The sequence below is a fragment of the Oryza brachyantha genome, chromosome 2, assembly GCF_000231095.2.
Source record: "Oryza brachyantha chromosome 2, ObraRS2, whole genome shotgun sequence".
NCBI lineage: Eukaryota > Viridiplantae > Streptophyta > Magnoliopsida > Poales > Poaceae > Oryza > Oryza brachyantha.
In genome coordinates, this window is record NC_023164.2 from 17,571,922 (window position 1) to 17,594,618 (window position 22,697).

The 22,697-nt window shown below is 44.0% G+C and overlaps 2 protein-coding genes across 3 annotated transcripts; one reads left to right on the forward strand and one right to left on the reverse strand.

Annotated features, from left to right (window-relative positions):
- The first annotated feature begins 6,567 nt into the window (after positions 1-6,567).
- LOC102703190 (chitinase 6) lies at positions 6,568-7,676 on the forward strand. The gene is made up of 2 exons (XM_040521006.1): positions 6,568-7,031; positions 7,127-7,676. Exons 1-2 carry the CDS (start codon positions 6,620-6,622, stop codon positions 7,537-7,539), a joined length of 825 nt encoding a protein of 274 aa, XP_040376940.1. The 5' UTR covers positions 6,568-6,619; the 3' UTR covers positions 7,540-7,676.
- A 5,744-nt stretch (positions 7,677-13,420) lies between these two features.
- Positions 13,421-18,712, reverse strand: LOC102700865 (U1 snRNP-associated protein usp106-like). Of its 2 annotated transcripts, none has more exons than XM_006647420.3 (13): positions 18,420-18,712; positions 18,237-18,289; positions 17,055-17,223; positions 16,886-16,949; positions 16,217-16,296; positions 15,885-16,035; positions 15,692-15,753; positions 15,502-15,561; positions 15,287-15,345; positions 14,893-14,974; positions 14,466-14,515; positions 14,126-14,362; positions 13,421-13,733 (listed from the first exon to the last, which is right to left on the reverse strand). In XM_006647420.3, exons 1-13 carry the CDS (start codon positions 18,564-18,566, stop codon positions 13,706-13,708), a joined length of 1,242 nt encoding a protein of 413 aa, XP_006647483.1. In that variant the 5' UTR covers positions 18,567-18,712; the 3' UTR covers positions 13,421-13,705. The 2 variants fall into 2 exon arrangements, with proteins under 2 accessions (XP_006647483.1, XP_015689639.1); XM_015834153.2 differs by having other exon boundaries at positions 14,126-14,365.
- Positions 18,713-22,697: the final 3,985 nt, after the last annotated feature.

The following is a 22,697-nucleotide window of genomic DNA, read 5'->3' on the forward strand; positions in this document are numbered from 1 at the left end:
GGAAGGAGGAAGGAAGGGATAAGAATCAAGATCCATTGTATTTTTAGATGGGTCGAGGAAACCGGTGAACCTGCTTCGCATGGGCCCCCGCCTTTGTAATCTGTGGGCCGTAGCTTAGGCCCATAGCCTTGTGAAATTGGAGGAAAACTGGGCCAGGTTTATGGGCCAACTACCAAAGATGGCCTAAATGCAAACCACCGAGAAATTAACAAGATGGAGTTATCACTCGGTCATCGATGAAAATGGTAAAATTTGGGGTGCATTTTGCCGAAAATTTGGATTTTAGTATAGAGTTTTCTGAGCATGAAAAGTTTACATAACGGTTTCTCGGTATACCATCGTATCTTCAAACGAGATGGAGGCGCTGTGTGCGAACAGACAGTACAGGGCTCAAACCAATGCTTGTTGTTTGTTGGAACGGTACGTGGCAAAGGAATATATCTCGGCGACGGCGACCACCTAGCTCTGCCACCACCCTCTTTACTCTCTCAAAGGGCCACTGGATCTAGCCAACGAGATTAGAAGGGTCTGAATACTTTAGATAAAGTTTTGGTCTCTTTCTATTAATCTTTGCCATAAAATTTTAGGGTGTCTTCGTGGGGCTTCAATAACTTTCACAGGGTAGCGGAGGTTCGAGCCCCCACCGCCCATGTTGGATCCGCCCATGGTCTCACCACCTGGCACTGATCTGAACATGGCTAGGCGGCGTTACTCTCGCCGCAGGCGGCAGCGAAGCACAGCCGATGGGGATCTCGCCCACTCCCTCACGACCTGGTCAGTCGTCGGCGTGACGCTGGCCGCCGTCGTCGCCTCGCGTGCCATCCGATGCCACTCGCTGGACACCTCCGAAGGGAGACCGGCCGCCGGGTTCCGGATGGTGTCGCCGTGGCATGTGGGGGAGGTTTTGACCTGCGAGGTGTTGGATGAACACCGGTGTAGTGGCGACGTATCGCCGAAGCTTTGACGGTGACACGAGAGGCCTCCATCGTTTACCATCGCTGCAGGGGTCGAAACCTTGTGTCTAGCTCCTCATCCGTACTGCATTGTTCATCCTACCCGACTTTGCCTAAGTGACTTTGCCTAAGTACGTGTTTAGTTCACGAAAAGAAATTTTTTTAGTGTCATGTCAAATGTTTGATCAGATGTCGGAAGTAGTTTTCGAAAAGAATGAAATAACGAGCTTCATAGCTTGTCTGAAAACCGTGAGATAAATCTTTTGAACATAATTAATCCATCATTAGCCCATGTTGGTACTGTAGTACTTATGACTAATTGTGAACTAATTAGACTCAAAAGATTCGTCTCACGATTTTTTCCTAACTGTGCAATTAGTTGTTTTTATCTATATTTAATGCTCCATTCAGGTGTACAAAGATTTGACATGATGCTTTTAAAAAAAACCTTTTGAGAACTAAACTAGCCCTAAAGGCGTCGATGGAGGCGGGGGCCGCACGAGTAGTGGCAATGATGGGATGGCAGAGTATATGCGGTAGTGGTCAGATGTGGTGGTGGTAGGACCCATTTCTATTCTTGGTCACTACTAACGCTGATAGAGATGGTCATGGAGACATTGTCGCTATTGAACATCGGTGATGTTTGTGGAGGCCTGACATCTTCTTGAATACGATATCGTGATGATATATTTAAAATGTTACGACTTTATTAAAAGCATCATGGTGAAGGTACGTATGACTATGTCCTCATTGATTGGATTCAACGATAATAGCAGTGATAAGGTCTGGACAAACAATTTTGTTGGAGTATGATATATGTCACGCCTAGAAATTTCTCACACGAATTTCTGAACTTAATTATGTATTAAAATCCATGTCCAGGACCAGCCAGGATAAAAAAAAGACAATGTTGATTACATAACCATCGTTCTTAGAAACAACTGAAAATAACACTTATTCTAACGAAAATACAACGGAAAGAAAGGTAGACTAGCTCTAGCGGGTACGGCTCCAGTCCACAGGCAAAGCTTCGACGGCAGACCAGCTCACTCCTGAGAGTCACCTCCATCGGATTCCACTTCTAACTCTGGAGGGGGAAATTGGGCAAGGCTGAGTACAAACCACCGTACTCAACAAGTAGCACAGAAAAGAGGGTAATAAGTGATGCATAAGGATCATCAAGGACGGGCTAGGGTTAGTTACAATAAAGCAGCATTTAAAATAAAAAAACAAAGAGTAAACCGAATAAAGGTAATTAAATACATTAAAGGATAATAAAATAACAGTTGTAAAATAGCACAACACTGTCCAACGTTACAACACGTTACGACAGGCCCAACCACTACTCAACGTTACACCACGTTACAGTAGTCCCAAGTGAAAACCAGTTTACCCAGGTCATTAAAGTTTCACTAATCACAGTGAAGCTGGGAGTCCGCCCGTAACCGTGGGCACGGCTATTCGAATAGATTATACTCTGATCAGAGGTGTACTACTGTGCCCACAAGACACAGCTCCACTACACTTGAACGTGCACCGACATACCACCATGGCGTACCAGAAAGGAGACCGTGATAGGACCCGTCGCATAACCCTCCCTATTTAATCGCACTGCACTTTAGGTTTCACCCCCTCCTTTACACCAAGTCGGGCAGTCCCCTCTTGTGTCTTGGTAAATCCGGAAGCAGCAGAGGCTTTCGTTACACCACGATTATCCGTCCATACTCCATCACGCCTACCCTTGCCTTGGTACGTCAAATAGTTCGAAGCCATGCTCCAGATCCCACCTTACCCATTCGGCATGTGGTTAACACTTAATTACTTCCAGGGTTTCCCGTGAACCGGTCCTTAATTGCCATGGGTGCGACTCTCAAAACCATGCATCCACAACCCACCATTATCAATATTTTAGTTGCCATTAACCCGAACCAGGTAATGAATCATTATTACAGTTATTCTGAGCTAAACATGATTATTAAATGATCCCATGAGCTACTTGATCTAAGCATGGCTAATCATTAACCTAGGCCTAACTCTAGTCAAGTTACCCCTGGTCTAGCATGAATAAAGTTGGATAATCAACGGCATAATAATAAAGATTACCCGAGAAATAAATACAGTAAATACTTTAATTAAAACAATGCATATTTGAAGAAATAAAGCGGAGAATTTGCAATAATAGGTTCAATACGATCAAAGATGAGTGCCATTTGCCTTGCTCTGGCCCCTTGGGTACTTCGGCGACGATCTCGAAGTAAATCGGCTCTTCGGTGGGGTCCAAATCTAAGCGACAAAGCACAAAAATAAATAAAACATGCACAAACTCTACTGAAATAGTAAAAGAAAGTATTTTTAATGGATTCTTGACAATTTATGAATTTAATGAAATTTGAATGGGCCTAAACGGATACTAGATGAATTAATTATGAATTTTACAAGTTTTCTGGGTTTCTTAACTAAACAGAAAAGTTCTAAATCAATTATTGCGCAATTACTAGGGCCGCTGACGTCAGCGGAGGAGAGAGGAGGCGCTGACTGGTGGGGACCACCTGTCGGTGGGAGAAAGGGGAGGTGGGCGGCTGACAGCTGGGCCCCACGGGAGGAGAGAGGGAGGAGGGGCGGGCCCACCTGGTGTTGAGAGAGGGGAGGGAGAGAAGGGACCCGGCCGGTGGGGACCACCGGTCGGTGAGGGAAAAAAAAGAGGGAGGCGCGGGTGTCGGCTCTGGCCCAGCCGACGGCGGCCGGCGGCGACGGCGACAGGGCGGCGCGCGGCAACGGCGGCCGGGGAGCGGGAGCGTCGGCGGCGCGAGGGGTGGCGGCCGAGCGCGGCGCGCGGCGACGACGGCGTGCGGCACGGGGACGGTGTCCGATCGTGGGAGGCGGCCGCGCGGGAAGGCACGGGTGGCGCGACAACGGCGTGACGATGGCGGAAGCTGGCAACGGTCTGGCAGGGACTGCCGGCGACCCACGGCGTCCGGCGACGGCAGCGTGGGGAGAACTCGGTGGTGCCGGTAGCGGGAAAGGGAGAGGAAAGAGAGGGGAAGCTTACCGACGGCGGCAAAGACGGAGGAAGCACGATGAGGACGAGGCGGAGGTGATGACGCGGACGGGTGACGGCGAGTGGCACTCCACGGCGGGATCGGATGCGGCGGCGAAGGAGAAGGGCGTGGTGACGGCTTGAGCGGATGGAGAAAAACGGTGGCAGCGCGCGGGAGAGGGGGATTTATAGGGGAAGGTGACGCCGGCTAGGGCGGGACGGCCGGTGGAGACCGAGTCGCGCACGCGGGCGTGGCGGCGGCGGCCGTTGCGGGCGCGGCGGTTGCGGCGGCGGCAGTGTCCGGCTCGAACACGGCGGGGAGGCGACGCAGACTTCGGCTCGAACGCGGCGCTGGGCCGAGGCGAGGCGGACGGGTTGGGCCGGCGGCGACGGCCCAGGCGGGAGGGAGAGGAGAGCGCGCGGGAGGAGGCGGCTGGCGCGGGGAGATGGGCCGGCTCGGCTAGGCCGGCCCAGGAAGGAGGAGGGGAAAAAAAGGAAAAAGAAAAGAAAGAGGAGGCAAATTGGACTTAGGCCCAATTTGGAAAGGAAGGGAAACAGAAAGAAAAAAGGAGAAAAAAAGAAAAGCCTCACTTTTGACGAGTTTTAAATTAATTTGTTTGACCAAATTTTATACTTCTTCAATTTGAGTTTAAATCCAGTTAATCGATTTGCGAACCTCGATTTAATTAAATTAATTTCTTTAGAGGGATTTTCCTGAGTTAATTAAGCCAATTATTATTTATAAATTTCTTTTACGAATTTAGGCTTGGGATAAAACTCCGGGTGTGACAATATATGAGGCCAAAATAAACAGAGAATAAAGTGTGTGTTAATTATTTATTTGGAAACAAATAATGACGAAAATTGACACTTAAAATGTTCTGTTTGACTAAGTTAACTGTAGATCCGATTTTTACACGCTACTATCAGAGGCGCAATCGATTTTTGATTGCAACCCCAGGTCGACGAGTGCAATATAAAAGGGGAGGGGCTAGCATCATGCAGGATGACGTTCGTTCTCTATCACGTGATCTATAGCTCAGTTATTCTGCTACGGTATCTTTCTTCTTTAGTTTGACCTCAGTCACAAGAGGTAATGGGAGCAAAATTCAATCGGTTTAGGATTGATTATTTAATTTCGGATATATATTTTATTGGTTCGAGGGATATCATGACTATAAACAATTCTAGGCCGCGTTCGGCGTGGATAGGTTAGTTAAGTTATGCTCTCGCACGAAAAATGTAGTAATAGACTTTTTTAAAACAACTTTTCTATAGAAAATTTTTAAAAAGATACACACTTTAGTAGTTCGGGAAACGTACACATGGAAAACGAGGGATGCTTAGTTAACTCATGGGGGTGGCCGAACGGGACCTAAGTAGTTTTCTGGTTTAAATCAAATTGTTAATTTGTAATTTAATTTCTATGATCTCTGTAATAATTAGATGTAGGTTTCATATATTAAAACAAAGACCAAAATAAGCTAAGGGAGAAGAGGCAGGAAAGGAAACGAAGAACAGCATGTCACCATTGTTCCAGGGTGTCTTTTGATGGCCTGTTCGTGCCCGTCCATTCCCCTCGTTTCCTCACAAGTCACCATCACAACATGTCACCATTGTATGCTGATTTTCATCTTCTAATATATAAATATGCAAAACTTTTCCGCGTTTGATAAAAAAATTGCTAGAATTTTCGCAGAGAAAATGCCGTGAGCGTACAAAAGTCCCCGCCCATTTTGGCCCGCACGGAACGGGGGAGAGCAACTAGCTTGCCCCTCCTGCACGGCGAAACGCGGCGCCGCGAGCTGCAACGGAGCTCATGCGATCTGTGATCCTCACCTCGCGTACGTTAACATCAAGTCGGCTGCAAGGTTCAACGTCGACGGCTACGTTGGGCAAGTACAATAGTGCACATGGTTATTGTCTATTTGACACATATAGACAGCTAAATAGACAGTTTGTATAATAACTTATCTATTTGTTTATCTGTAAAACATTTAATTTATCCTTTAACACATAAATTAAGGTAATCAATAGTGCCAGTGAATAGATGAGACGCAGCGTACAACAGTACTAGCAGTGTCGGTTTGACATTGGAGCACACATCCATACCGCGAAGAGACGTTGTGGTCATCTGTTAGATAGAGATAAATTTTTTTTATAAATTTTGTAACATACGAACGGCTTACATGCATTGAACAGGCCGCGAACGCCTGCGCTTCTAGTACCTCCATACGCCCGTGTCGTCGAACTAGTCCAATCGTTACCACGACACGCGCACCGCGGCGCCCAGGAGTGAGCCAACGGCACGCACTTGCGCGTTTAGTCCACACAAGTGGACACATGGTTCGGAGCTTCGGCCAGCAAGTAACAGAAACGTGCATATGCCGGTGTGTGGACGTCAACGCATTTGACTCGTTCCCGGTTTGAACAGCCGCGCGCGTAAAGTCAGACCACATGTCGCCGATCGTTATCGTCCTTAACTATCTATCCATCCATGCATCGACCGCATTAGGTCCATCGGTCAGCTATATAAAGCGGCCACGGCGAGCCACCGGAAACTTGACATCACAAAGTCTCACAGCAAACTCGACGCACGCATAGTAACCGACCAGACAGCCAGCCAGCCATGGCCGCGTCGGCGTCATGGCTCTCCTCCCTGATGCTGTCCATCGTGCTGGTGGTGGGCGTGTCAGCGAGCACCGCGGCGGCGCAGAACTGCGGGTGCGCGGCGGACCGGTGCTGCAGCAAGTGGGGTTACTGCGGCACCGGCAAAGACTACTGCGGCACGGGGTGCCAGTCGGGGCCCTGCGACGTGCCGGCCACCAACAGCGTGTCCGTGGCGAGCATCGTCACGCCGGAGTTCTTCGCGGCGCTGGTCGCGCAGGCCGCCGACGGCTGCGCCGCGAAGGGGTTCTACACCCGCGACGCCTTCCTCAGCGCCGCCGGTGGCTACCCTTCCTTCGGCCGCACGGGCTCCGACGACGACTCCAAGCGCGAGATCGCCGCCTTCTTCGCGCACGCCAACCACGAGACCATAAGTAAGCACCATTCAAACACCACACGCACACGCACGCACAGTAAAAACACCGTGTTCTGTTCTGTTCTGATGAGAATGGCAATGGGGTTATTGCAGAGTTCTGCTACATCGAGGAGATCGACGGAGCGAGCAAGAACTACTGCGACGAGACGAGCACGCAGTGGCCGTGCGCGGCGGGGAAAGGGTACTACGGGCGCGGGCCGCTGCAGATCTCGTGGAACTTCAACTACGGGCCGGCGGGGCAGAGCATCGGGTTCGACGGGCTGGGCGACCCGGACGCGGTGGCGCGGAGCCCCGTGCTGGCGTTCCAGACGGCGCTCTGGTACTGGGCCAACAACGTGCACGACGCCATCGTCTCCGGCCAGGGCTTCGGCGCCACCATCCGCGCCATCAACGGCGCGCTCGAGTGCGACGGCAAGAACCCCGCCGCCGTCAACAGCCGCGTCGCCTACTACCAGCAGCTCTGCCAGCAGCTCGGCGTCGACCCCGGCAGCAACCTCACGTGCTGATTGGCATGCTTACTGGAGTACTACTACGAGTACTAGTAGTGTTTACACGTATTGATGTACGCATTAATTGCTCTAGGTTCAGTTTGGGTCCAATAATTGTCACATATACAGCGAAATAAAACCGTACTGCATTACGTAAATGGTGTTGCTATATATATGTATGCTCCATATTTCCGTGGACATATTTTCTTTGTCGTCTCAGTCAAATTTTGTGGCCCTTGAATGCTCCACGAGATTTTGTTTGCTTGTTGTGTTTTTGGATTTTTTTTCTTCGATAGGCAGGTTTTACTATTTATAAATTACAGTTGGCATCCTTTATATAAAATCTCTAATGTTCATCACCATGTAATTGCAATTATTCAAAAAAACTGCAAATCCAAGCGCGTTGTGCGGTCTTTCTATAAGATATTTTATAACTATGAGAATACACTTTTGCTATTGATCAAACGTTTGATTTTTTGTTTGTCTGTCAAACACACACGTAATGCATGCGGGGGTTATGGGAAGGACATATATGTAATTTTTAACTTATATACATGTCTTCAAATTATCATCCAGTGAAAATGACCGAATTTGATCGATGAAATTAGAATTTTTAAACATTTGATCAATAGGCGGACCCATGAGAATACATTTGATCTCTAGATGTATTTTGTAAATCGATCATCAGAAGAAGAATTAGGCCAAAAATTAGGATACATTCTGGGAAAATGAAACTTCCCTGGAAGAGAAGCAAATGAAACGCTTTCATAAAAATTCTCGTAGAATCGAGAATGAAGTTTTCATTCTGTACATGCCAGATCATGAATTAGTAACTGCATCCAATCTCCGAAAAGTCCCGATTGTTTCGATTTTTGGAATGGGATATTTACGGAATCCCCATAAATAGGATCAAACCTTATTCCATGCTATTTTCATAAGATTCCTCTTTCTTATTCTTAAGCAAGCCCCCGAGAGGGCTTAGTTGATCATGATTTCTGTTTTCTCTTTCTTTTCCTTTTTGTTTGTTTCGAGAAAGAGTTATACAATTTTAGCAGTACAGTTAAGTCATATCATGTTAGCATTTGTCTTTTTTACAACTAGTAACATGTCAGGCATGCATAAGGGGGAGGAGCTTAGCCAGAAACAAAAAAAATTGATCCTATCTCTCTAAAGGCGACGTGGGTAGCGAAACCTAGTTCGGCCGCCACCCTTCTCCTCCAAGGCTCCATCTTGATGCTACCCGAGTCAGTCGTCGTCGAATGGCAATCAAGGATGACAATTGATTTCTATGAGCACGCTAATATCGCGGTCGGAAATCATGAACATACAACCAGGCTGTTGTTCTATGAATTTGCATTACCTGGTTATTGCTTTGTTAAAAAAAAAACCTAATGGTTCCTTTGAATTACAGGAATGAAAAAACGAGGAATAGGTAAAACATATGATTCTGATAGGAATGTAGGTGTAAAACAGAGGATTACAAAACAAAAAAAAACGTAGGAATAACCGTTTAATTGGACCATAGGAAAAACACAGTAATTTAAGGAGAGATATAAACTTAGGATTTTTTTTCCATGAAGTTCAACCTCTCGTTAAATTTTCTCCAAAACTTATGTAGGAAGATGCATTCCATAGAAATTTCATAGGATTTCATATAGTTCATTCTTTTGATTTCATGGAATTTCTTTAAATCAAAGGGGCCTAAGTTTATTTAGTTGTATTGTCTGTTCTGAGTCGATCCGTAGCACCCCTATTTTGGAGGAGCTTATCATGCATGTGGAACGTCTAAATTTTGCAGAAGCAAGCATGCAATGCTACAAACATATCCTGCTACGGCCCCGACCAAACCCAAGTTATGTGCATACTTTTCGGTCGTCGGTTTGTTGCGTTAACTTCCCTAGCATTTGCCGCCAAAAAGATATACGAAGTGCCAAATGTAAAGGTCGAATTAGCAAAAAGTTACTACCCCGTGTAAATTTAGTTTTAAAATACTACTCCATTCAATTTGATAATTCCTACCGATTTAACAAACACCATATGATCGATCTCTAAAACATATCTTCCACTGTCATTTCCTATTATAATATATATAATAAATAAATAAATTGTATTTTTATTAAAGTACTTTTTAAAGCATATCTATACGTGTTGGTGAAGTGTTTTCAAACTAAATACTAACATAAATTATCAGACTAGAGGAAGTAGCATGCATACGAAGTGAAACGAACGAAATACAGTGTAGTGCGTTAATTTACGTAGTAGAGTAGTACTACGTGAAAACAGAGCAAAAAAATATCGACCTGGCATCACAACAGGCAACCGTAATTTTCTCCTCACATTTTTTTCATCAGAAAAATGAGCTGGATCACTAGGAAGGGAAGCAAATTAAAACTGAAGATAAACAAAGAGACAAAAAAAATGACTGAACTCAGGAGCTTCTTCCAAATGCACGAACCATGGGGAAAAAAATCAACCGTCGTGCAAAGGGAGCTCTCTCATCTAGCTTCGTCGGTCGCACCACGTACGTACGTCCAGCTAGCTAGTGACCGGGGCCTTTGGCGCTCGGCCCGGCCGGGAGCTGCGCCGTCCACGCCATGACCGTCGTCGACGGCGACCCCGGCGTCCTCTCGTGCAGCGTGGCGTACGCCGCCGCCGCGGCGGCCGCGCTGTCATGGCCGCGCTGGACGACCGGCCGCAGCTGCCTCGCGGCGTCGACGGTGGCCGCGAGGGCGCCGCACTGAAGCGCCACGACGATCACCAAGAAGACGACGGACACACGCAGCGGTGCCACCGGCTCCATGCCTCTGCATGCACACACTCAAAGCAGCAGTTGGCGCTAACTGTTGCACACCTTAATTTGTTTCAGGTTAAGCTTTGCTGCGAGTTGCAGTATATATGAGCTGAGCCCCGGTTTTGCATGAACTAGCCCACAGCGATTTTGTTTGCATTCGGAGTAGACCATCTTAGATCTGTTAAAGAAAAACTAGAGTGTCTTGTCTGCACACAACGGTTCTTTGATCCGTGAGCTCGCCTCGCCGTATTAATTGTAGCGCGAAAAGAAATTAGGCCTTTTTTTAAAAAAAATATCAAATCAAGTTTTTAGATACTCATTTGAAGTATTTAACGTACTTTAATTACAAAACAAATTTTAGATTCCGCTTGAAAACCGCGGGACGAATCTTTTGAGTCTAATTAATCTGTCATTAGTACATGTTGATTACTGTAGCACTTATAGCTAATCACGTTCTAATTAGGCTTAAAAGATTTGTCTCACGATTTTCCGTATAAGTTTTAATGTTTATATATATTTAATACTTCGTTTAAGTGTCTAAAAATTCGATGTGATGTTTTTGGAAAAAAAATTCGAAAACTAAACAGGGCCTAAACAAAACCAGGATGCCAACTCTCGTCTTTTCACGAGCAAAGTCTGAGGCACATGGCGAGTACATGAAACCAAGGCTACAGATTTCGTGCTTATATTAAAATGCACACTGTCGTTTCAGCTAAAATTAAACGAATCGAGCTAGTAGCTGGCTAGTGTCTGTGTACGTCGAGTTGAACTGCAGTACAACACCAGTTCAATTGTCTAGGGGTGTAGGGCGCTAGGACTCGCGAACAAATTCAGCTGCCGTGTACGGTTGAGCACTGCAGGTCCACATGTGAGCCACGGCGACGCCGAGATCGAAGGAAAAATCACGCGACCGGGGGCGCGGTTGCACAGTGACAGCACAGTAGCGCGCACCTGCACTTGCATCGCATCCGCGCGGCGGCCGCGAACACGCGGGTGGGTGAGGGCGCGCAGGCGACGCGGGTCGCAGGGAGTAGGGCGACGGGTTTCGTCGGCTCGGTCGGAGGAGGAGGGGATTTGTTTACGGCGCCCGACGACGCGCGCGGTGCTGGCTAGGGAGGTGTGTGACTTTTCTCGGCCCCGGGCCGCGGCGCCGAGCACGAGGGTGGACGCAGATTACGGATTTCGTGCCGCGATATAATACCAGAATTAACTAACCTGCGTTCTTTTAAATATTAACGATGATGATAGATGAAAAGTTATCCGGTTTCGTGATAGCTATTTAACAATATAATGAAAAAAATAAATACTGTAAAGTTAAAATCCACTTTAAAAATATATAATGTTGAATTTCTCTACATAATTCTTATAAGAGCATATGTCATTTAGCAGTAAAAAATTATACACCTGAAAAACGAGAAAAAAATCTGGCCCGAACGCAGCTAGGCGAGGAGTACACACGCATATGCATGGGTCTTTCTCACGAGGGGCACCGGTTGCCGTTGACCGCCTTGCGCCCGTGCACATGCGTTCATGCTGGGGGATCGTGTAGTGTACGTCTGCTAGTGATGTGATCGATAGTAGGCGTGCGGACATGACCGAACAGGTGGTGGTCTACTTGTTTTTTTCTTTTTCTTGAGAAAATACATTATATACCCTAAAAAATTGTCACTACTTTCTATTGTTTTGCTTATTCTGCTATACATATTCTCAATTTTGATTTAGAAAGTCTAGAGAACGGTATTCCATTGTCAACTAAATTGTTAAATAAATTGATCATGTACGCTCCGCTTCTCTGTTTTGCTGCTTGTGTTATATACGGTTGTCCTTTGCTGCTTCGATCATTAAAGTACCCTATAGCAGTTCTCATTTTGATTTTACCCCTTCCATGTTCCTTCTGTCAATTAAAATTGACCGTTTAATTCATTTGAAAATTTTCATTTTGTCCTCATATATTTGAGATTTGTGGAACATACCTTTTCTTTTATCAAAGTGGAACATACCGTTGAAAGTGTATAAGTTTATATTCATGATTTTATTGTGCGACTATTGTTCACAATAAAATTTATTTTTAGATGATAATAAAAATATTTTTATAATTTTTCAAGAAATATATGTAACATATATTTAAATATATTTGAGGAGTAAACGTGTTGATTCTATTTTTAACCGCTTTTATATAAAACGCAACGAGAAAGTTAATGCTGACATGAATACCTTGAAGATGGTATCATGTAGAACATGTATAAAATAGATAGCATGAGTGCATGATTAAGGATTTAGATAACCCGCATAAGAACTCTTACCATCCACTAGTATAAAAGTAAATGTCAAAATATAACATAACATAAATGTAAAAAATGCAACTAGAACTGTGATTAAAGGGCTTTAAAGTAAACCCACGTTTGCATTCTTACTTCAGATGCTAGGGACAAACTATACACCGGTGGATTATATATTCGGGCAGGCAGTCCGGCAAATCAACCGTGAGCGCCACTTCCGCGTCCGGCCGGCGCAACCTAGTAATTCGGCAAATCAACCGGGCTAATGTGGTACGGCCACGCACATGCAGCCGGGGCAAGTCTTTCTTCTAATCGTACGCGCGCATGCCCATTCCAACGTTGCCGAGCTGCCAGTGCGTTCGCCAGCCTGGGCCGTGTGCCCGCGAAGTGAACCAGCTGATCATATCCGTGCGCTCCACGGTTACACAGTTCCACGGACAGCTTGCACATCTAAACTATAGTTTCAAGAATTTTCACGGAGAATTAAACACGTTGAAGCCTATGGTTCAATTTATAATTCAAGGGGGTGAAGGAGCAAAAATCAAATAATATATTTACAGGTAAAAAAATAATTTAAAGATAAAACTTTTATGCTGTGTGTCTATAGATACGTTAAAAAATATTAAAATCTACTCAAATTTAAAGTTAAAACTTTTAACTTACAAGCAGAAGCAAAAAGAGCAAAAATGTGGGGCTCCAAGAATTTGAAGTTGTGGAGGGAATCTGCCTCCTACGAGATAAACGTGTCCACGTTATCAGGGAATCCGGTTGAGTAAAACTTCCATCTTTTTTTAATCGGATGTTAACAACACCAAATAGACAGACGGGTTTCTCAAGGAAATGATAACATAAATTTAAATTGGGATGAACTGAGACATACCACAAGTTTAGAACAGTAGGAGCTTGTACATGATCAACCTCAACTGGAGTCCTAACTTAATGTAGCTATTACAGCAGTACATGTTCATTAGTGACAGCGCAGATCGATATACAGGAAAGAAGCATATTCGTCCGGTCACAAAGCTAGTCGCCCGCAATGGCATTTTATCCCATATGAACTTCTGAACTGGAACACCAAAGGATCCAGTGCATGTTAAAACCCTCAGCCCTGTGTCTAGCGCCGATGCCGACGGTCATCACGCCTGCAGTGACATAAAACCAGACTCAGACGCACTTCACCAAAATTCTGGGCAGTGCTATGGTAAGAAAGGTTCTTTTTTCCAAAAAAGAAAAAAAATACACATTTGCTGGGTATACCTTGACTAGACAATTTAATTAATTCATAATGCACATTTTGGAAGTTGACATTAAACTCTTAAGCAAATATATATGCCGATACTAAAATTGGTTTGATCTATGAAGAACATATTTCTATTATTCTATACTTTTTCATGGGAAATTTTATAACCATCATAATGTATCTGGTTCTTTCAGTGTACTTATTTTGTTTGTGCAGTCATAAAAATATGACAAAGAAATTATTATGCAAATTCATAATTTATATGACAGCGAAATCAAGTAAGTGTAAGCATACCCATATTGGTCATAGTCTCTAGAACTGTCCCTAGGGGATCGTGACCTTCGATGGCCCCTTGAATCATAACTACGGGATCTCCCTGATTCTCTGTCCTTGCCCGGCCTACTTTCTCTGTCATGGTATCGATCATGGCTTCTCCTATGGCCATAATCCCTGTCACGGCTGCTCTCTCGGTCTCCTCTATGGCGATCCTTGCTAGATGCTCTGTCACGTTCTAGGCTCCTTTCCCTGGACCTACTAGTTACATAAGAGAAAGTTGGAATGTATTTAGGCACACATATGAAATAGTGTTGTTTTGCTATTAATCATAGCCTTCTAAGTTCAAACTATAGAATACCTTCTGTCATATTCAGCTCGGTCCATCTTGCGCCTTTTGTTTTTCTCTTCCTGTAAACATTAAAAGCATAAAAAATACCACATCTTCATCTCCAATAAAAAACACATTTAAGTACAAATAAAAAGGTTAATTAACCATCCATGTTAGCCAAAATCTTGTTAATTATCCTGGCGAATCTTGTTTATAGTGCAAGTTGACCTTTGTGCTTCTTTATTTTTTAGTAGCTTAGTCATCTCTCATGCCCACTGGTTAGTTCCTTTGTGATTTGCTGTTTGACTCTGTCCATCCTCTATACCATATTTTAAACTTATTTTAATAGTATTCCAGAATGGTAAACCTACTGTTTCCATAAAAAAAGGCTGTGTACTAACATGCAACTCTACCAAGCTAAACTCCATTCAAAAGAGCACAACTTCTAAACACTCACTTGCAGTTCAGGCAACTTCTCACGTATCAGCATATAACCCATATGAAGTTTCCCTCCAAAATGATCTGCCAAACGCCGGTCACTGTTTGGAAGAAAAAAATGTAAGCTAAGATATTAATCATAAACAGTAGACATGCTCTTCGGTAAAAGATTGTGATAATTTATTATAACGCTTAAAAAGACATTTACAATCCATAAGGATGAAACATGTATAAAATAAACACGCACATTCTTTTAGCTGCAAAAGTAATCCTCGAAAAAGTAGACCCAATAGCCTGCTGGTGAAAGGAGGTACAGGTGTTCGTCAAAAGCTGAAGCACTTGAAACCCCAAATTCTCATACATTCATGACCCCCATGCAGAAATTGATGGTGAAGTTAAGAAGATGAATTTACCTGTCATACATGCTCAAGAATGCCCCACATATATCACACAGGCGCAACTTTTGATCTGTCTAAACAAAATTGAAAGATAAACACCACCAATATATAAAAACAACACAACAAATTGTATCCACAGTTAAACACGGTGATGATTTCTGGGGTAGAAGACAAAACTAAATATATCAACTTTTGATGTGGACCGGAATAGGACAATTCACCAAACTTACAATCTGAACGTGAGTTGACATCTTTGCAGAATCTGGAACTGGCTGTGGCCGAGCACCAAGCTGTTTAGACATGACAACAGAAGACATAAGAAAGATATGGAACACTACCATGGAAACTAACATAGGGGATTTATTTCTAAAATTTCTAATTGGTTGCACCAATAAATCTAAAATCCAAGGTAGAAACAACCTTCTTCAGAGCTTCTGCTTCATCCAACAGTTTTTGAGCTTCATCGATCATTCCATTCTCACCTGAACAATATGGAAGTTAGAAACCACTATCTGCATTTTCATATATGTATTTAAAGAAGAACAGAAGACGATTAGCCACGTGCTTTTGTGATTCAGTGGAGTCTATAGGAAGCATGGTCAAAAAAACATACCTAGTTCTTCTGCCTTTTTGAGTTTTTCAGCAATCATTTCTTGTGTGCGTGCATCTGGAGCAGCAGCAGGTGCAGTTGATTGATTAGCAGTTTGGAGAGAAGTCATTAATGAGACACGGTCCTTATTAAAGGCTTCAAGTAGAAGCTTTGCCTGAGAGGGTATGAAAGGTTATACAAACACAAATATGCCGTTAATCTTCCATTGGTAAAACATTCTATATAAAGCAATAGGATGGGAAGAAATTCAACCATGTAAAAATATAAAGTCAACACACTACGCAAACTTCATTGTGGTACACATATTTGATGACCATTGACCACAAGGTCAATACCTGCTCTTCCGCCCTCTGTTCCTTTAGCTTGTCAACCTCTTCAGTAGCGCGAATTTTGCCTTCAGTGTTTCCCTCAAGATCTAGAGGAAGAGAAAGTTGATATAATAAAGCTCGATACAACAAAAGGCATGAAGAAATGAATGCTAAGTTGTTTTATGTAGTGCACATGAAAATTTGAAGTTTTCAAATGGGGAGGTTGAGGTGAAACTAACTACAATTGCAGGCAAAACTAAAAAGATTTGAATAGCAAAAGAATTAAAGATTCAAGAAACAAAATAGTGATGAGGAAAGAAAATTATATTGGAGAAAGAGTTGGTTATTTTCCTTAAATCAATACCACCCCATTAGGCACAATAAATTAAAAAAATTGATAAACTATGGAAAAAAGAAAGCATTCATTTTGGTTACAGAGGTCAAATTTCCATATCTTATCATGATTCCAGCTATTGTATGAATTTACAACATTCTTAGGATCATATTTTAGTTTAGTTCCTTTGACTTTACTTGTTTAAAAATACCCCATCGATAAAATAGTAAAACACAACTAGGCAGAAGCCAATGTGTTGAATAATTTTCAGGAGAAATATTTATAAAGATATGGTCAACTCAAGCGTATAGTATGTGGACATGATGGAATTTGAAACAAGACAAATGTAAAATCAGATTTACCAAAAGCATCAATCTCCTTCATCTTCTCCTTAATTTGTTTGGAGAACTCAAGCACTTCTTTACTCTGCATTGGCAAATACATATTATTGCCATTTAGTTATCACCACAATTGGATAATACAAACTTAATTGATGGCACCCGCGGAGAAATATCTATTAAAGGAAGATACCTGTGTGACTTCAGTGACAGAAATTGCTATAGCTGCCTTGGCATCATCATCCTCTAGGCGCTTAAGGGCTCTTTGAATCTTCCTTTCACACTCAGATATTAGTCTTTCTATAGTTTCTTCCAATTCACGGTCATAATTGTCCATACCTTTGGCCTTGGCTTCTTCATATCTTACAAAGCTCAGGAAACAAATAAGAAAGTACTCTTGCACTCAACAGCAAACATAAGTAGAGACTAGCATGTAAATAACACTTTCGCCATCCCAAAATATAGCAACTTCTAGGCTCTAGTGTTCAAAATTTGCCCCAAAGCACAGCAACTTCTCCACCTACTGCATCATTGCAAATAATCACAACCATTCTCATTTTATTCCTCCATCTAGTTCCTCATCTCAACCAATCGTAATCACCCCCATTTGATTTCATCCCTCTTCTTAATCCCCGTGAAAATCTCAGAAGTGCTTATAGTTTGGGACGGTCAGAGTAAGAAACATAACCTCTTCATGTCGTGCCACAGCTTTTCCAACAGGAACATGCTAAACACCTTATATGAGTTTTGGTTTTGAGAATAACCATATAGTGCTAATCTAATCTTCTACCAATTCCTTAACAATTTTCTATTTTTACCAAGTTGACCTCAAATCAGTTAATTTTGGCAATGGAGAAAAAGAAGCATCACATGATTAAAGCCAAAAAGGGAAAAAATCATAGCTGGCACAATGTAACGCTTAAAAGAGGAATTCCATTTCCTGTCCTCAGAAATGCAATAAAATAGAGCCACACCACTAATATTTATTCATAATGTAAATCTTCCAGAAAGTAAACCCTAGACACCAAATGGTTGTAACATACCCAAGCATCAAACAATTAACGTTCGCGATAAGTAAACAGAATCAACTCCAAAAATATTGAAGCCACATGGCCCATATCTCAAAAACTGTAGAAGTCACAATGAATACTAAATATATGTCACTGCAATTTTACTGACGAGCACCCAAGCCCAACAATTCACAGACCAAACAATCCACCTAATCGATAGAATTTCGCTCTCGCCTTAGAACACGCCACCTCTTTTTCAAATTAAACCGTTAAGCAGCGGCGCACCACAATCTGTTCACATACAAAATCTAACTGAAACATACTAAACCCTGCATGAATCATTTGAAGGGGATCTCCAAGGATACTCCTTACGCAGCTGCAGCGAGTGCAGCTTGGGGCACGGCCCCATGTCCATCTTCTGCAAAAACAAACAACGCAGGCGCACATCAGCGAGATTTTATTCGGGCCACGCTATAACCGAATACAATGGAGATATCGAGGGGGACTCCGCGAGCGCGAGGGGGGAGCCAACAGCACGGGGAACGCACGGTGAGCTGGAACAGGTCGTGGGGGCAGAGTCCCGCGAGGAAGAGGCGGCAGACGTCGCGGTCGTAGTACTTGCGGCTGACCTCCCGCACGTCGCCGTTGCGGTTGGCGCCCATGAGCTGGTCGAGCTGCTTCCGGATCGCGTCCATGGCCGTCGCTCCCGCCGCGCGTGGCACGGCCGGAGGTGCCGGTGGCGATGGCGGTTCCCTCCCCTTCGCTAGGGTTTTGCCTGGCTCTCGCGCCTCGGAGGGGTTTGGTTTGGTTTAGTCGCGGTGGCGGTGGAAGAGCCTGGAAGATGCAGCTACGGCCTACGGAGTTTGGGGTGCGTGACGTAGATTTGTTAGGACGCCAAATGGACTTTCCCAAGCACAAACGTGCTTTCTATAGGATGGGCCTTGCCCAGGATGACAGGCCCAAACGTGCCTCACGGTCTCCGAGTTTGTAACTTGCAGATTTTTTTTATTTTTTTATTCTATATTAAAAATGTTCAAAAAATAGATTGTTGTAATAAAAAAATTAAATCTATACAGACTACACCCAGCTGGTGAAAAAAATATAACACTAGGTGCGAAATCTAATGTGACAGAGGACGCATGGATGAGAGATAATGACCGTCCGACGAATAAGAGAATATTTACACACGGGCCTCATTGATTGCCACCCACTCTAAGTAATGTTTGCCAGTCACCTCACTCGTCTCATGCATGCGTAAGGACATATTCAAATATAGAACCACTATGGACTATTATCTAATCCACGTCAGCAACCAAACCATATTTATAATTTTACGTAGAAAGATAGAGTGAAGTATGATTTCTTTATTAATATAATAAAATAATTTTTATTGCACTACTTTCCTTTTTATTCATTCTCATACAACAAAATTTTCTTTAATAATGCTAAGAGTCTACTCTAAACCGTTGTCATGTATAATAACGATTTTTCTCTCCCCTTCAATCACTTTCCTCCACGTTATTAAATTTACTTTTGTGACGATTAGTAGAGTCAGCAAATGAACACCTTTAACTTCGTACGTGCTCTAATCCATGGAGTAATTGATGGAGATTAAATCAACAATTTAATTCTATGCTTGCATACGTACAAAGCGGCATGAGTGTCAGCGCCTGAGATTTCTACAGCCTCTTGAAAGTGCATCTATCCCCTAAACGAAGTTTTGGACGATTAATAACAATGCTAGCCAAGCATGTGTACGCTAATGAGCTGTGATTGCAGAGAAGTTTAAATGATCAATTCGATTGAAGGATTACACGACTTACTTGATGCATGTGTGACCCGGAGCGACCGTTCTATGAAGACGAAGGAGATTTTATTTTTTGTTTTGAGTCATAGAAACTCCGTACTATTAACAGGGGTCACCAGAAGCTAAGCATGCATCCAAGAGTGGTCAGAGTTGAGTCAAAGTCGAGGGGAGTCTCGGTGTTGTTTTTCCTAGCAGCATGGACCGGACGGTCCGGCCCCCAGGCCGGACAGTCCGGTGGCAGGACGGTCCGGATCTTGGTCCGGCCCCTGCTTTGAGTGAGTGAGTTAAGTGTCGGTCGGACGGTTCGGCCCCCTAGCCAGACAGCCCGGTTAGGTTTCTTTTCCAACGGCTAAGTGACGTCTGTCCGCCTATAAAAGGGGCTCTTGAGATCTAACCGTTGGTGATGCTTTCTGTTCAAGTTTTCTGGTTGTTAGGGCAAGTTTAGCACCTCTCAAGCCTCCCTACTAACCTAAAACACCTTCTAGAGAGATTAATCGTTGGATCATGTCTTAGAGAGAGTGTTAAGGTTAGTGAGTGATAGAGTGTTCATTCTCGCGTGTTGATGGATGCATGTGGAGTCAAGGTGGCCTATTACTCTTGAAGATTGATCTCCTAGACGGATAGGCGTCGCCCGCGAGCTTCCGATTCATGTGGATCGTCCGGGAGCAAGTTGTGAAGGTTGGTGCCTAACCTCCGCAAGAAAATAGGTAAGATTGATAGTGGATTCTTATGCTTTCTCATAGAAGGCTGCAGGGTAGAGCGGATTGCAATATAGGGTTGGGCAAGCTGCCTTGATCTTGACCTTGGTGGTCGATCGAAGGGGTTGCTAGTCATTAGATGTGAATCCGGAGACCTGTGTTGGCCTTGTGGGAGGAAGCCAAGAGAGGGAAAGGATCGAGAGAGATCCCGCTCGCAGGAGCACCTCAACGGAGAGTAGAATCGAAAGATCCGAACTTCGAGATAAATCTCTCGTGTTATTGTTATTGTGATTTATGTGTTCTGTTTGTTCCTGCGATCTTTCTGTTATTATATTTCACACACGATCACACCACGTTCCTATGAATATCACCGAAAAAGGAGAATGTCAAGTCTGTTTTTTTTCACTAACCGGACGGTCCGGTGTTCTAACCAGGACGGTCCGGCTAGAGCTCTCGGCCCAACCCGAGAGCGCCGACCGGACGGTCCGGCCTTAGGCCCGGACGGTTCGGCCCTTACTGACCGCTGCTAATTTGAAAGAATTTTCAAGACACCTATTCACCCCCCCTCTAGGCTGTCTCTCTAGGACTTCAATTGGTATCAAAGTCTATTCTTCTAAAAAGACTTAAAAGCTTGAAGTGGTCCAAAATGGGAGACAAGACTAGCGACGTTTCCAACAACCACTGTAAAGATGAAGACGGTGGAGAAGGCTCTACCAAAAAGGGAGCCTCTATTGAGTTTGATTACTCTAAACTCAATACTTCCTCATCTAACATTTTTATCTCTTCCGGTCGTGCAACTTCCTTTGATGGTACTCAATATGGTGCATGGAAACATAAAATGAGACTTCATCTAATCTCCTTGCATCCAAGTGTTTGGGAAGTTGTGTGCACAGGTGTGAAGGATATGCCGGAAGATGAAGAAGATCTCACTCCGGCGCAAGAGCTCCTCATCCACAGCAGTGCTCAAGCGGCAAGCATGATTCTCAACTCTTTGAGCCCAGAAGAATTCAACAAGGTCGATCAACTTGATGAAGCTATGGAGATTTGGGACACACTCTGCATTGCTCATGAAGGATCAAGAGGGGTTCGAGAATCCAAGATTAAACTTCTTGAAGGGAAGCTAGGGAGGTTCGTGATGAAAGATGACGAAACACCTCAAGAAATGTGTGACCGGATGATGATCATAGTGAACAAGATCCGTGGCCTTGGGAGTGAAGACATGACGGATCATGTGGTGGTGAAGCGCTTGCTCCGGGCAATTTCACCAAGGAATCCTACCTTGGTGACTTTGATCCGTAAGTCAAGCGGTTTCAAGAGAATGACTCCAAGTGACGTGCTCTCAAGGATCATCTCGCATGAACTCTTGGAGGAAGAAGCCAATGAAGTTAAGAAATACGCCACCAATGCCGCCCAAGCCAAGAACAAGAAGATTGCATTCAAGGCAAAGAAGACTAGCTCCAAGCTTCAAAAAGAGAGCTCAAGTGACTCGGAGAGTGAGGATGAAGAACTCGCTCTGTTGGTCCACAAATTCAAGAAATTCCTCCGCAAGAAGAGCTATGGGAGAAAGGATGAAGATCGGTACAAGAGGCAATTCAAGAAAACATGCTATGAGTGCAAGGAGTTTGGGCACTTCATAGCGGATTGCCCTAAGCTCGTTAAGAACAAGGAGGACAAGGGCAAGACCAAGTATTTCAAGAGAAGGCCCGGGAGAGCTCACATTGGTGAAGAGTGGTTCTCAAGCGACAATGAGAGCGATAAAGAGGAGGAGCCCAAGTCAAGTGACACCAAGAGCAAAGGCGTCGCTACCGTGGCCATATCGTCATCGAGCACGGAGCGGTTCTTCTCCAACTTGAATGACAACGACGATGATCATACGTCATTGTGCCTCATGACGCAAGGGCGCAAGGTATATCTAGCTCCTGAGCATCATGTTGACTCTAGTGATGATGATGATATAGACCATGATAATGATGATGATTTGCTTAGAAAGTTTAGCAAACCCGCTCTCATTCATATCACTAAACTCATGAAAGTGCTAGAAGAAAAGAAAGGATCTCTCGAGAGGCAAGAGGATCTCCTTATTCAAGAGAGGATAAAAAATGACTCTCTTGAAAAGGTCCTTGCCGGAAAGAATGAAAAGTTGGTTGATTTGTCTAAGGAGCTCACGCTAGCAAATCAAACCATAACCAATCTTAATGATGTCAATGAAATTCTTGAGGAAACTATTGTGTCCATGAATATGAGACACAATGATCTTGAGAATGAAATTGACAATCTTAAGCGCAACCTCTCCAACTCTAAGGACAATACAATAATCAATA